This window comes from Coffea arabica, chromosome 6c (genome assembly GCF_036785885.1).
Source record: "Coffea arabica cultivar ET-39 chromosome 6c, Coffea Arabica ET-39 HiFi, whole genome shotgun sequence".
Lineage (NCBI taxonomy): Eukaryota > Viridiplantae > Streptophyta > Magnoliopsida > Gentianales > Rubiaceae > Coffea > Coffea arabica.
The window spans coordinates 2,649,967-2,664,757 of record NC_092320.1 but is presented as its reverse complement, the minus strand read 5'-3'; the positions used below and the strand labels follow the sequence as shown (position 1 = coordinate 2,664,757).

Here is a 14,791-nt window from a genome sequence, read left to right as displayed (position 1 = left end):
TTAATAAAGCAAAGAAAAATGGCACCTATTGATCTTCTCAACCTCCAGGAGGGAAGAATATTTTTACAGTGCCCCTCCTGGAAAAACTGGGGAAGAAGAAACATCAAAATTTCAGGACAAGCTCTTCCCCTGCTGGAAAACAAATATTACCCGGTGTAGGCCAAAAGAGCCCAGTTATTGTAACAAAAATGAAGAAAGCTACCAACCAATATGGATCAAATGAAGGATAGTTTTTCCCTCTCACAGAAAATGCAGTCACAATATAGAAGTGAAAGATGATTTTTAAGATGAGCCAAGTAGACAAAGTGAAAAGAGCTTCAAGCACCTAAACTGAGGCTAGTATCCAGAACATTACATGAGAAGATACAGCGATCAGACACCAAGTGATGAAAGACAGAACAATGGAGAGTTCAAATTTGCTACAGGAAGGTTGCATTGGGCCCTTACAGTATTTCAAGTCTTTGGCATACAAAACTGCTATCCCAGCTGATGAGCATGCTGCTGCAAGTGATAGAGTAGCTGTCACCTGCATTGCATCACTTATCCCCCAATCAGAAAATATATAAGAAAGAAACCAACAAGAATATAATGAAAGAAACAAAGAAAGATATAAAAGACCAAATAGGATAAGAACACTTTATTTGCGTGAAGTTGATTTCAATATGGGAGCAAAGACAAACGCATGTCTTTTTGATACATGGAATAGTAGCCTTTCAAAACTTAGCACTGGCAAAACATGTAAGCGTAAAACTGTCTTCCGTATCAATTTCAGCAAAATTAAGCACGCAGCCATAGATCAACATGGAACGCTTACAGTTACTAAGGATAAACAGAAAGATGTAATTAATAGACTTCAAGTCTAGTGAGATATGACAGAAAAGGAAGTTGTATAAGAGCTCTAGTGCTGACAAAACTGAATATTGTGTTGAAAAAAGTTCTCTGACTTGGAAGTTACTGAACAAAGCTAGGCACAAAAGGACAGAAAACACAATGATGAGAAACAATATTCAAAACTATAGCTTGAAAATGTTATGAGACCTAAATCTCACATATAAAGAACATCATGCTAAATACGCCTCTTGCCGCAGGATGGTTAAGATCAGCAATTTTACTTCGTATTGAGAGTCATATCCATGTACTGGGTGTTGCCGTAATAAACATGATCCCAAAAATTATGCATGCAAAGGGCGAAATGGGAGTTAGAAGAGTGCTAAACAAGAAAGTTGAATAAAACTGGAGTTTACTGCAATTATTGTTCTCTCTCTCACAATCAAAGCCCAGCCATGGTAACAGGCTAACTCACCAGTGCCAGATAAGCAAATTATTCATGTAAAAGAGACAGATTGAGGGATTTGTAAGGTACCCAATCGCCAACAACGAACAGGCTTACTAAAACAGGATTTCGAAGGTCTCTCTTTATCCTCAAAGCATAGACATCAAGACATGCTAGTCCAAGGCTCCACAAAACTTGAAGCCCCATCGATGCAATCAAATAGCTGAAATCAGAAGTCATAATTTACCAAAGTGAATAACAGTCGTAGTATCTTTTTCAAAAGCCAAATCAAGGAAACCTATATCCGCAAATATATGTGGGTGTGGAAGGCAACAATAACAGGCATGCGCAGATAAGAAAAAATCAAGAGTCCTTAGACTAGACTACTTTCTCTTCTAAGTATAGGATAAACAACCACCGAATTACATTATTAGCACTTGGATATATTCGATCGAAAAGCACCCCACTTACAGGAGGATTTCTTTGTTGTGTTATAAAGAATCAGTTATCACAGATGCTGCACCAATACAATTTTCATTGCTCGACATTCTATGCCTCTTCAAATTGATGACGTCCTCCAAATAGTAACTTTTCTTTCTAGGTTAGATGTTTAACTTTTGATTATCAACTGATGTCTCAATTTAACTCATCCAATTGCACATCTTGTCTGTTAAGGTAAAGGGATAAATAAGGTAAGTTTATAAACTAGAAAAAAAAAAAAAGTCCGCACATCCAATCTTCAAAATGGTGCAGCGAATATGGTCAGCTCCAAAATGTCCAGAAGTGATTTAGTGAGCTGTCGTAGCGCATTTTCAATTCCAACAGAAATTAGAACAAATACTTTACTTCATCTGAAAATAGCAGCAAACTTGATACCAAAACACCCAGAAACAATGGTGCATGAAAATTGGGCACCAAATAAACTCGTGTCAACATTTTATAGAGAAAAGGCTGAACTATAAAATCCCTTTGCCCAAGAAGATCTGATACCAGAGGAAAGCAAAGATCAAGGCAAGTACAAAATCCAAAGCGCACAATTTGTTTCGATAAGGAGGAAGTAGAAAACAAGTGGCCCGATCCTATCAACTAAAGCCAGTAAGCATGAAAATACCACATTCTGAAAACTCAATGCGAAGGAAGAATCCATACCAGAACGCAGTGTAGTTGGAAAACCCATAAGCAGAGACCATAACTCCAATGGATGCAGCTCCAAATACACATTGCCCTATCCTTAATAACAACCCACAAACAGTCCCCGGACTCCCTATCAACTCCTTCATTTCTTCTCTCTATCTAAACTCCCGAAACTTTGCAAAGGGCCCTTTTTCTTCCAGAATGAAAAGGGCCCTCTCAAAGCCCTAGATTTCTCCAATCTCCCCCATTTCCTCAACCCAAATCACATCAATAACTGAACATTTCGATCCTTATAGATATTTAAGTATTCTTCTGCCCACAAGACGTTATTAAACAGAGAAATGTGAGTAGAGAGAAATAAATAACCAAAAACTGCTAACGCATCCAGATAGACCGTTAGGTTTGTGTTTTATTGGAAGCATCATAAAGCTGAAAACATTTCTTGAAGCAACTAGTGTTATAATCATTGCTACCCGTAAAATAAATAGATTATAATTTTTTTTTCGGTGTCAAATCAACTCGGCTGAGAAAAGTTAAAAGAAGAGGATCCACCTCTAAATTAAATTTAAAAAAATGCACCACTACATATCTTTTAAACTTTAAAACAAGTGCACAGGTTTGGATTTTTAATATCCAATTAAGCCTATGTATTATGGTTCACCCAGTGATCAACTCATCTAAGTGGAGTTGGATTATTATTATTATTATTATTGGACTAAGCTGGTTTTACAGTTTGGACTTAGGAGAGAGGTTTTGGATTTATTAATGAATTTAGAAAGTATTCATGCGAAGTAGTAATTGAATTGGTTGCTTAATGGAGGGTGGAGTGGCTCTGGTGACGCGGACTCTCCTAGGTGGATGTGCTTCTTTTGATTAGTGCTTTTATGGTCAGGGTTTCTTTTTGCAGTTTTATTATTGTTCTGCTGCCGGATGGATCTTATTGTCGCTTTCCGCTTGCGGGGAATCTGCCGTACTTGCCCAGCCACACCATGAATTCACAATATTTGCCCCACATCTTTCCAAAATTCTCATGCTTGCCAAGTTTCTTTGGAGAGGGTAATTTGTGGCTTTAATTAGCCCCTTTCTAGTGGTTATGCAATCGAAACGGCAATTCATTTATTTCCCCGTGTTGTATGATTGCCGAAAGTTTTCTTTTTCAATTCTGAGAAACTCAGGCTTTTTGCAGATAAACTTAATTCCCAAACAACCTTAAAAAGCCGGCGATTGCCGAAAGTATTCGTTTGACCACTTATTGGCTAGAAGTTATAACCTGAAAATGGATTGGTCATGGACCAAATAAGTGGATGAGTCCAACATGTGCATGCATGGCAGTAGAATCTAATATGTAACGTCTGTTCGCTTATTTTAAGAACAGGAATCGAGTTAGCCTTATAAAAAAAAAAAAAAAAAAATCGAGTTCCGTGATACATTATAAAAACACAAATAATGGTCGTGTCATTCAATTCTTTAGATTGTAAATGTGATTGATGTCAAGAACAATTTTGGTTCTCCCCACAAAAGAGAGCTAGCGGTTGCCCAGACATCTAGGGGGTTAACTTACCAGTACCCATAGCCAAAGCCTTGAGTATTGCTAATAATTTTCTTATGCTACAAAGGTTGCCATCTTTGCCAAAGACAAAGTTGAAGGATTTCTTTGTACAATTTGGAACATTCCGGGGTTGTTGCGGAGGAGACGCAATATGAAAATTGAATGCCCAGGTTTTCTAGCAAGCACACAGTTTAAGCCAACTTGTGTTAGTAGCAAAAATTTTTGGATTTTTGATCCTCTTCTTTCAAGCATTAATGGAGGAATTCATATCAAGCATCTAAACAACAAACCATTCTTGCAGAAAATATCGTACTCCAGAAGAAAATTTAGAATAATAATAATAATAAAAAAATACATAACATCTATTGATATTCTCATCCAGAAACATAGAGCAGAAAATTTAGAATAAAATGTGAGTGCAACTCCGAAGTTTTACTTTAGCAATTCTTTAGCTCGCTCTACAGTTCTAAATATAGAACTCCGCTAGGCGGATATGGAATCGAACCTTTGTTTTTTGCGAGGATGGAGGCTCGCTCTACCACACACACATACGTGAGATGACCCGAGTAGCCTTGGAGGACTTTGAGATTTGTCTAAATAGAACATGTACAAGAAATGGTGGGAACCAACCCAAATAATGCTCTGAAAAATGCTCTAGCTCTCCAATATTCTCTAAATAATGCTCTGAAAGTAAATTTCTCAGAAACACGAAACCAAACTAAAAGTATATCACTTTCTGCCACTATACTTCATCCTTGATCGCGGCAAGAGGACTACAACAACTCTCGATGGATTTCAAGCATCATTTCCACGAAATGTTCAGATTCTGACCTGTTTAGTCAAGGGCTAGCTTCTTGTGGGTGTAATCAACCCCTTTGTCACCCTTCACAACTTGTCCGGTACCTCTAAGCACCCTGAATATGCAACAACAAAATCATGAGATTAAGAACCATAATATAAAATGAAAAAAAAAAAATCAGTATATGCCTTCATTTCACATTAATGTTCCAAAAGGATTAAAATCGAGAATTTTGATTTTATAGTTTCTCAGCCATAGACAAACATAAAAGAACTAGATGCCATTTTCATGGGAAGCTAGTACAAACCATCTTGTTGTTAACAGTCCTTCAACTCCTACTGGACCTCGAGCATGTATCTTGCTGGTACTTATGCCAACCTTAATCCAACAAGAAAAAATGAATAAATTCAAACCTGTCGAAACTCAAATAATATCCATGAATAGTCCAAGTCCATACCTCGGCCCCTAGTCCAAAACGCGCCCCATCGCAGAAGCGTGTGCTTGCATTAAGGAAAACTGCAGCACTGAAGGAAGCAACAACCCGCAATGTCAGTTTAAAGAGTCTCAATCCCAAAAAGGTACCGTTTTCAGACTATTTAATTTGCTCAGAAAATATTACAAGCCACTGTAGAATATTACATAACGAAAAATACCACTTATCTACCTATCAACTTGATGTAAGAAATATTCAGCAACTTCTTGATCCTCCGTAACAATACATTCAGTATGGCCACTGCTAGGAAAAGAAGAAGCAGGGGAAAGAAAAAAAAATTAGTGACAGCTCAGTATTACACAACCTTGCATTTTTCAGGCCAAAAGTGACAAACATGCCTTCCATGCTTATGAATGTGATCAATGGCATCTTGCACATCATCCACAACTTCTATTGTGCAAGCCTTAGAGTTGTACTCATGGTGAAACGAGTCTGCGAATGCAATGTTGAACAGAGAACTTGCTCTCGGTCCACCATATAAACTAACTCCTGCAATCATAAATGTACCACAGTGAAACTTACCCTTTTTTTTCCCCCTTATCATTTGTCTTTCATTCACATTTTATAGAAAAACACTAAAATCTACCCTTTACATTTAAAAATGATGCATCATTCCTCAAAATTAACACCATTACAAATAGAAATGCACGTTATCATCTTAAAACTAGAAGAAACTTTTGTGGACAGATCTATGTAATGATTTCTAACTAGTACAGCTTTCTAAAAAATGGCAGAACAGCACCAACAATCACCAACTTATACTCAGAAAAGTTACTTAAATATGGTTTATTTATTCAATACGACCAAACACAAATCTCTCAAAGATGGCAGAAGGGAATCAATAGTTGCCACATGAGGTTTCTGCCACAAAGTTAGAAACCTTTAAAAAAAATGTACTTGGCTGTTTTCCAGCTTTCTCTTTTTTCTTGGTTCCTTTTGCTTCACTTTTATGAGTTAGAGTTGATAAAAACAAAGTCAGAGTTTGCTAAAATCTGGAAGAAGTTTCAATTGGCCAATCTTCCACCTAAAGTGAAGGTGCTTTCTAATGACTTTTTGTGCATAGCGAGTGAAGATGCTTTCTAATGACTTTTTGTGCATAGCGGATTTTAGTTTCACTTGTGTAACAAGCACAAGACCAACCATTGTGGTTATGGTACAAAATCCAGGATAATGGACAAAAAACCTAGTAGTATTTAAAATTGTTGGTGAAACTTCACTGAGATTAACTGGCACCTTCGTGTTTCAATTCTACAATAAGTTCCTGAAACCCAGTACTAGTTGTCAGATCTTGGTGCACAAGAAGTGTTTCCTACAAAGAAAGCAGCATAGGATGCATTAGCAAATATTACAGCATAAAATCAACGAAGGTAATTTTTAAGTAAGCTCTATTATATCTAAGAATGTTCGATGAATAACATAATGGCCTCAGTGGACAGAAGATCGGAGATTCAGTTTACCATAGCATTACAGGCAGCAGGATAATCCAGCTTTGCATCCACAACAATATGCCTTGCCATGTCCATATTAGCTGACTTGTCTACGTAAACATGACAAATTCCATCTGACAGCAACCATACATTCAGTGGAATATCCAGTTGTATTCTAGTTCTTTACTAAATTCATTAGTTTTTTTCCCCCTACCAGCATGACCCAGAACTGGAATTTTTGTAGTATTCTTGATTTGTGAAACCAGATTATTGCTGCCTCTAGGTATGACAAGATCTATCACATCATCAAGCTGTCATAGATTAAATATGTTAGAACAGATATCTAATGGAAAGATCAACAAGCATTCTCCATTCTCACCTTGAGAAGGTCAGGTATCTCCTCTCTTGAAGTCACAATCCCAATAAGTTTTTTACCAACAGTATCTGGGATGACTGATGTAATTATCTGCAGAGGTTAATCGAAAGCTTATCAAGAAATCAACTCAACAAATGACAATGCAGCTGAACATTAAGTCCATAAATGGCCAGATTATAACTCAGACCTTGTGAAGGATAGCATTTGAGCGATTAGCCTCTTTGCCTCCTTTCAACAAGAGTCCATTTCCACTTCGAATTGCCAATGCGGCAATCTGCACACACAATTTGACAAATAATCAATTCATGGAAGAATATGGTAAATAAAATAACCAAGTAAATGAAACTCAGCTGATGGACTCTAAACAGTTGTCAGTGGATCTGTATCAAGCAATTTGATTGCAGCTCACAAGAACAGTGAATGATGAAAGAATTCAGCTTAGACAGAGGGGAATGAAGAGACCAGAACTGTACAAATCCAGATAGTGATGAGTTTGCGACACAAGCAACCTATTAAATCCATGTATGACACAATTACAGCAGCCACTCGGGCATGGCTTATTGACTGTCTAATTTATCCATTGTTGGTTTTAACAAATTGTTCCTCTAGAATTGCCTAATACAAGCTCTACACCACCTCTATTGTTTCCACAAGCCATATACATGTAACATTATGCTTTAGACACTTATCGTTTCTCCAAAAGAAAAGATTCAGAGTGAAAAATAAGCTAAAGGATCCTGTAAAAGATGAATGTGAATTACCTGAACGAGTGCATCAGGTCGAGATTCAAAAACAATCAACAGGACACCTAAAGGACATGATGTCTTCTCTAAAACAAGTCCATCTGCAAGCTGCATGAAGTGCAGTCAGCCTACTTTAAATGCAACTAAATGCAATTTCATAGGTGCTACAAAAGAAGGATGTATAACAAAATTAAAGCATGATCAAGCAGCAAAAATCCAGAATCTATGTTCTGACAAAATCACATATCCAGCATATAAGAGGGCTCAAAGCAAGTTTCTTGTGCTTTTTCCCCCCATTTTGTGTGATTTCTGCAACATTTCTTTAGCATTCAGTTTAGCACATTTGTCTTTCTCTGACATTGCAAGCTCAATATTTGGAAGAGATAAATAAGATTTGAATCACGTGACACTAAAAATTTCAGCTAGAAATTAGATTAACACTAAGTAAAAGCTTAAGGTTACCAAAATATCTCATGGTTCCTACATATTTTCCATGCAATAATAAGCATGTAATTCAATTCTTGATTAAAAAGCAACAAAATCTCAATTACAGGAATATTAATGCAACCCACCTCAGTCCTGGACAATATTTGACCGATGGGTTCTTTCATATCTGCAATTGTACGAATTGATTTTGCAAGGGCTGCGATCTGGAAAGTGGTTGAGTAGAAAGAAAGAGATGTTTTCTATCATAGCATTCTTGTAAAAAGAACAGTTGTTGAATTGATCACATACAACAGAAGGACAAAAATGAAAATGGAAACTATCTTGTGGAAAATCAAGCAGTACTTGCCTTCCCAGGCTTCAAAAGTAAACGAGAAACTAGTGAGTCATCATATCCAGCTTTGCGTGCTGCAGAAACATCAGCATCATTCTCAGCCTTAATTGCACTTTCCTTCTCCTCTAGTGCAGTAGCAATATCCAACAATATTTTCCTCCTTTCATGTGAAGGAATGCTCTGCAGACAAATAACTTGTTACAGATTACTGTATCCTTAAAAGAGATCTTTTTTCTAATAAACATTGAGTTAAACTCATTGAACAGCGAAGCAATTATTTATTGAAGAAAGCGGAAAAGGTGTCTGTTTACTTGAAGTTTTCTGGAACACTCTCGAGCTGCGAGTGCCATCTCACGTGCACCAACATCAGTGACTGTAATCCACAAATGGGAATCTTTGTGAAAGAGAGTACCAATTCGTTGTCCATGCAGCACCTTTGTGATATTATCTGCAGCAAAACCACTTCCAGGTACACAGACAAAAGAAGGATCAGCATAAATCTTATGGCAGTTAATACATCATCAGAAGATTAGACTGATGAATGATTGTTAAAAGAAGCGGATAATTTGTCAGATCTCATTATCCCAAAAAAACTACCAGGGGATTAGATATTTTTCCTGACATATTTAGTTTTTGAGATAATAAGTTTGCTGAAATGGTGCAATCTGAGTTACCTGGTTATAATAACAGGAGTACCAGAATCTGCCGCATGAACTGCAGCCTTTACTTTAGCATGCATTCCTCCTCTCCCAACCCGGGATTTATCTCCAAAAGTTATTAGGCCTTCGTGTTTTTCTTTAATATATGTATTGATTAGCTTTGAATGTGGATCACTTGGTGGGCCACTGTAAAGGCCCTCTACATCACTTAACAAAACAAGAAGGTCAGCCTTGAGCTCAAGTGCCAATAGAGCTGCCAAGCTATCATTGTCCCAGAATATGCCAGAAGAATCCTGCAAAAGAAAGGTCTAATATCATTATAAGACAATTCCGCTCAAATCAGACCAAAACCTTTGTTATTTAGGCCTGAGGTGGGGTCAAAGAGATTTAAACACATGAAATGCTAACTGTTAACCACTTTGGAAAAGCATTAGCAGATCAGAATAAGCTGCTACCATGAATTAAACTAAGCTAAACCTTCATATTCTTGCATTGTGTGTTTGGAATTGCACTGCCAGGTCCAATCACAAAAAAATAATGAGATAGTTGATACTCTTTCTTTACTTCAAAAGTCACAACTACAATTTGATATGATATGACTCTGATTCTAGACTATCAACCTACACAACAATAAGGCAGCTATTTTGAGAAATCTTGATGAGCCATAACCTCCAAAAATTGCAAAGATTATGAGTATTATTAGATTCATTATTTTGCGAGGCGAACTTTCTAGGCAAATGATATTCTTTCCAAATAAAGCTCCCAACTTTATTCCTCTTTTCTCAGATAAATAAGTGAAATTAATTATTTTCGGTATGTTTGATTGGGGAACAAGATCTATGTGCAGTAAAATAATAATCACATCATGTAATAATATAAATACATCTTCTATGCAGCTTTTATTGATCTTGCACTATAATGCAACACAACATTGTTAAGAAAATTAAGAGAATCAGATGAACAAGATAAGTCAAATACCTCATACGGGGCTCGTCGAGTACTGATAGCGTCATTTTCATTAAAGATAGGTATACTCCTTAAAGATAGCAATGTATCCACTGTTTCAGAAAGTTGCATTCTGAAATCTGGACTCTTGAAATCATTATCAGTAACTAGAAGTTGGGAAGATGTCACATCTAGCTGTAACAGATGAAAAGAAAATGGAAGGTAATTTACCATATTAGCACAAAAATGAAGAGATGTAGGAGATCACATGAAGTGTATAAATTCTGAAGTGCTAAAAAATTGCTGCCCATGTTAATACACCCCAACGATCTCAACAACAAGAAGTACTACCTGGCTGAATAGGTTGTCATATAAAGCCATAAGACCATTCTGCCCAACAGCTGCACAAGCCTTTCCATCAATTTCAACTTGTGGTTTTTGTAGGTCGGCAAAACTGCAAAATAGAACAGAAAATTTAACATGTTTCTACACGGATAAGAAACGCGATACATGTGTTATTTAGCACAAAAACTTGCGAATAGCAAACTTCATAGCACCGTTCAGATTGCAGTGGATTGGATTGAGAAAGTAGGAGGGAAAGGAGAGGAGAGTATAAGAGATACTTGTGAGTTTTTCTTTGGAAGGTTTTCATAAGGGAGAAGAAATGTGGGATTCAAGTTGTAATATTAGTTTTGTTTCCATCCAAGTCTGCATGGAAACTTGTTTTTAATTAACTTGCATGCTGCAATCAACCTACACTAAAATCAAATAAAAGACAAATGATTGTAGGTTAACAGAATTGTACTGGCATAAGTTGTGCATGTTTGTGTATCCAAATTGGTTTATACACGCACAAAAACAGACAAGGTGTGAAAATTCTTTTTCTTAAGAATCCCAGCTAGTGTGATCATGGTTAGGTTATTCCTAGAAAGAAGTGGTATTAGCATCAAGACGTTATTTTAAATTCTGCTGTTGAATTCATGGAAAGGGGTTGAACGACTAAGAAGAACTAGAACAATTAAAGGATTAAACGTTTGTATTTATTTTCTGAGAAAAATATAATTAAATAAATCCAAGAGAGATAAAAACAGTTATGCAAACATGCAAAGTGTTCTGTTACTTCAAAAGGCAATTGCCTGACCTGCTGTTGACCAATCTCCTGTATTTAAGCCTCTGCCTTCCTGCTCCAACCGCCCCTGATGTCACTAGAATTATTTCATAGCCTTGAGAATTGAGTTCTTCAAGCTGCAGCATTTTGTTTGTGCAGAAAACGACAACTATTAGAATGTATGGATAAGCTCAGAAGCCAAACATGGAATCAAAGAAGATAATGTCTCCTAAAACCCCAGTTTAGAAAAGCAATCATTGATTGTGATTAAGGAGCCTTAACTCCAAAAAACATTTAATTCAAGTACAGCTTTAGTTGTGAACTTTTAAGCCATTGATCAGATAAGTGCTGAATTATACTTAACTATTTCATAGCTGTTTGAAACATTTTGTAATGAAATGTGAAATTCACTCTCTACGCGAATTGGCATCTATGCATTGAGTGTAGGAAAAATCAGAAATACCTGCTCAAAAATAGCTCCAACTCTGCCAACTGCTAATCTTCCATCATCGCGTGTAACTACTGCAGTACCTACCTGCGGGGATGTACAACGACTAATGAATTAAAGAGCACAAACTCTCATAGTAGTACTATCTTTAGTAGTTCAGATTCAGTCATATTAATGCAACAAATTAAATTTGAACCAAAAATTAGTTAGCTGGAAAACCAAAATTAATTGGACATAAATGAAAGAAAATCTTATGCTACCAAAGATTAGTTAACTGGTAAACCAAAGTTGGTTGGACATAAATGAAAGAAACTCTAATGAAAAAGTAAGATTAGAACAAAAAATATGCCCCGTTCATTAGTTTGAGACGATTAGAAATGGTTTAAAAATTTTTCAGGACTGCTTCGTAATGGACTGGATTTGAGAGTAAGATTCAAGAACTGTTACTGAGTTGGAAATATAGGGCTTAGATTTGTACAAGACCAGTTGAAAAAGATGAATACTCATAAAAAGAACTCCCCGTCTTCTGCCAAAAAAACAGATGCAACTCCTTTCGCGTATTATATCTCATGCATGTTCATATTTATTTACAAATATTCTGTTCATTCTTCCCTTCTTTCATTTTCCCCCCTTTCCTTCTGGGAACAAGACTACAATTATAGATGACGGCCAAACAAATCAAAAGCGAGAAAATAAAATATAGGACACTGAATCTCTCGAAATGAGAAAAGAATCTTGGAGAATTACCTTGTTGAATAAAACTAAAAGTTACAGAGAACAAAATAAAAGTTTCGCAAAATGTAAAAGAGGGATAAATCTGTTTTCTAAATTGTGTTGTTTGTTTGTGATAGTGACATTTAGCATTGGAGTTTAATACACCAGAACACATTGGTAACGTGGTTAACCTGCGTTAGATACGCGCGATAATTGATAAGATATTCCCTTAATCTAGGTTAAATACTGCGATTAACAAATAGCAGCAATTAGTAGCCGTCATGGCAAACAAATTTTATTTCCCAACAAATCTACAAAACGATAAAAAAAAAATATTAAAGCTAAACTGTGCGAACGCCTTTAATACTCGATTCTTCACGCCTATAAAAATAGTTTATCGAACGACAAAAGAAATACTAAATAAAAGGGAGAAGAAATAATCCGCGTTGTTGAACAACAACATGCAATACTGCATGACACCGACTTCGCGACGCATATCATAATGAAAGACCTACTCAATAATACTTAGGCTTTGCATGCAGCTTAGATCAATGTAGAAAGACATATGTATGGCCATGGAGATAAGAAACCGACGAACGAGAGACAGAGATCAATGAAAATAATGACCTTGAAGACGACGCGCTTGACATGCTTGACGAACTTTCTGGTAGGATCCATTGCTCCAAAGAGATGCTGTCTTCTTGTTTTGTTGTTTTGCGAGTAGGCCTGTCAAAGATCCGCAGATCGGGATATTATTCTTTGTGTTTTATTTGTGTGTGTGTCTTCCGAGTAGCTTGCCACCCAAAAGAAAGGGAACGATTCAGGAGATCAGTATTTATGTGTCCTCCTGAGTTCTGATTCTAAGCCAAGCACGAGAAAGCATTTAAATACTAGTTCAAATACCTTAAACCTGGTTGTGCGGCCCAGCAATTTTAGTCTCTCATTCTCTATCTCTTCATTTTTTTCCTTTTTTTACCGACGTTATCGTTAGCAGTCGTTCACTGTTACCTTCCCGTGTTCAACCCCGTCAAAATGAGAATTATTACCCGTTTACCTGAATTCAGGAATGCAATTTGGTTGGGAAGGAAAATGTGATTTACTAACAGCGCAAATCACACTTTACTACCCTGTGATTTAGTATTTTTGTACATAATCTCCCTATAATTTCAAAAACTATACATAATCCCCTCATGATTTGAATTAAAATGTCAAAGTGATAGAAATAGCCATTCGTGACGGAACTTTTAAAAATGTCAAAATTATCCTTATAAATACATAACACACTAACCCCATATGATTTTATATTTTATCATATGACCCCCTTATGGTTTAATAATTTACTATATAACTCCCTTATAATTTTCAACATTTACACATAACCCCCCTTGATTAATAAATAATTTTCAACTTTACATCAAGATATTTTTGATATTTTAGGTGACTACGTTACGAATGATCATTTTTGTCACTTTGACACTTTAATCCAAATCATGAGGAGATTATATATAACTTTTGAAACAATAGGGGGTTATGTAAAAAAATACTAAATTACAGGAGGATAATGTGTAATTTGCCCTTACTAATAAAGTAGGAGCGCAAATAAAATTTATTATCGATGTTCTATCCTGGGGGAAAAAAAACAAAGTACATTGTTGTGAAAAAGATTAATACCATTACTATCAAGCACCATCTTAATTCGCAAGGACAGGATTTTCACATCCACATCTACTGTCTGTACCACTAGAAAATTTTTCTTTTTCCATGCATTATTGTTTTCTAAACTGTGCTTTACTGTGACGAGAAGGCTATCATCAATTGGTGGCCCTACACCTCCTTTTATTTTGCAAATCATTTTTTGCAAAATATATTAAGGGGATGAAGTGCAATCCATATTTATAGGAATGCCATTAACAATGCTCTAATAATAGGTATGCTAGATTCAAATTATTCTAGCTTAGATGTAAGGCAGCCAAGCACTCCCCTTTATATTTTCCATTATTGTGGTAGGAACACAAACTCGGTGAGGAAAAATAAATGGATCAATCTACCATCAGTTACTACTGACCCGCAAATTAGGACGGCTCTTCAAAACTCGCAGTCAGAATCCTCATGCAATATCATAGTTTTACTACTATAAAAAAAATAAATAAAGGAAGCAATAAAGGCGTGAGGGTGCATTTCAATGTTGAACTATGTTTAGGATTCGGTACCGCAGAAAAAAAGTGTCATCGCCAGACTTTGAAGCAAGCAGTCCAACGCCTAGCCGATAAAACGAGCGCCAGCATATAAATGTTTGCTAGCCCACCGCCTGCTCGAGGAGAGCAGTAGTGTGGCAGCATGCCCGT

General features: G+C 36.4%; 2 protein-coding genes across 2 annotated transcripts; both read right to left on the bottom strand.

Annotated features, from left to right (window-relative positions):
• Nucleotides 1-189: 189 nt before the first annotated feature.
• On the bottom strand, nt 190-2,933 carry LOC113694157 (CASP-like protein 5B2). Its single transcript, XM_072051951.1, has 3 exons — nt 2,423-2,933; nt 1,364-1,496; nt 190-526 (listed from the first exon to the last, which is right to left on the bottom strand). Exons 1-3 carry the CDS (start codon nt 2,551-2,553, stop codon nt 326-328), a joined length of 465 nt encoding a protein of 154 aa, XP_071908052.1. The 5' UTR covers nt 2,554-2,933; the 3' UTR covers nt 190-325.
• Nucleotides 2,934-4,294: 1,361 nt separating this feature from the next.
• On the bottom strand, nt 4,295-13,288 carry LOC113694156 (delta-1-pyrroline-5-carboxylate synthase-like). Its single transcript, XM_027213019.2, has 20 exons — nt 13,074-13,288; nt 11,748-11,819; nt 11,318-11,421; nt 10,528-10,630; nt 10,210-10,371; nt 9,247-9,524; nt 8,884-9,034; nt 8,588-8,752; nt 8,367-8,444; nt 7,813-7,902; nt 7,239-7,325; nt 7,055-7,141; nt 6,890-6,986; nt 6,706-6,809; nt 6,482-6,557; nt 5,587-5,737; nt 5,420-5,488; nt 5,213-5,279; nt 5,063-5,133; nt 4,295-4,870 (listed from the first exon to the last, which is right to left on the bottom strand). The coding sequence occupies exons 1-20, from the start codon at nt 13,122-13,124 to the stop codon at nt 4,792-4,794; spliced, it is 2,142 nt and encodes a 713-aa protein (XP_027068820.2). The 5' UTR covers nt 13,125-13,288; the 3' UTR covers nt 4,295-4,791.
• Between the last annotated feature and the right edge of the window lie 1,503 nt (nt 13,289-14,791).

Coding starts and splice junctions, on each gene's coding strand:
- LOC113694157 (XM_072051951.1), bottom strand. CDS start 2,553: ATGAAGGAGTTGATAGGGAGTCCGGGGACTGTTTGTGGGTTGTTATTA. Junction 1,497..2,422: donor TCCAACTACACTGCGTTCTG/GTATGGATTCTT, acceptor TTCTGATTTCAG/CTATTTGATTGCATCGATGG. Junction 527..1,363: donor TGTTCGTTGTTGGCGATTGG/GTACCTTACAAA, acceptor GATGCAATGCAG/GTGACAGCTACTCTATCACT.
- LOC113694156 (XM_027213019.2), bottom strand. CDS start 13,124: ATGGATCCTACCAGAAAGTTCGTCAAGCATGTCAAGCGCGTCGTCTTC. Junction 7,903..8,366: donor AAATATTGTCCAGGACTGAG/GTGGGTTGCATT, acceptor CACTTCATGCAG/CTTGCAGATGGACTTGTTTT. Junction 6,558..6,705: donor CTGCTGCCTGTAATGCTATG/GTAAACTGAATC, acceptor CTTTCTTTGTAG/GAAACACTTCTTGTGCACCA.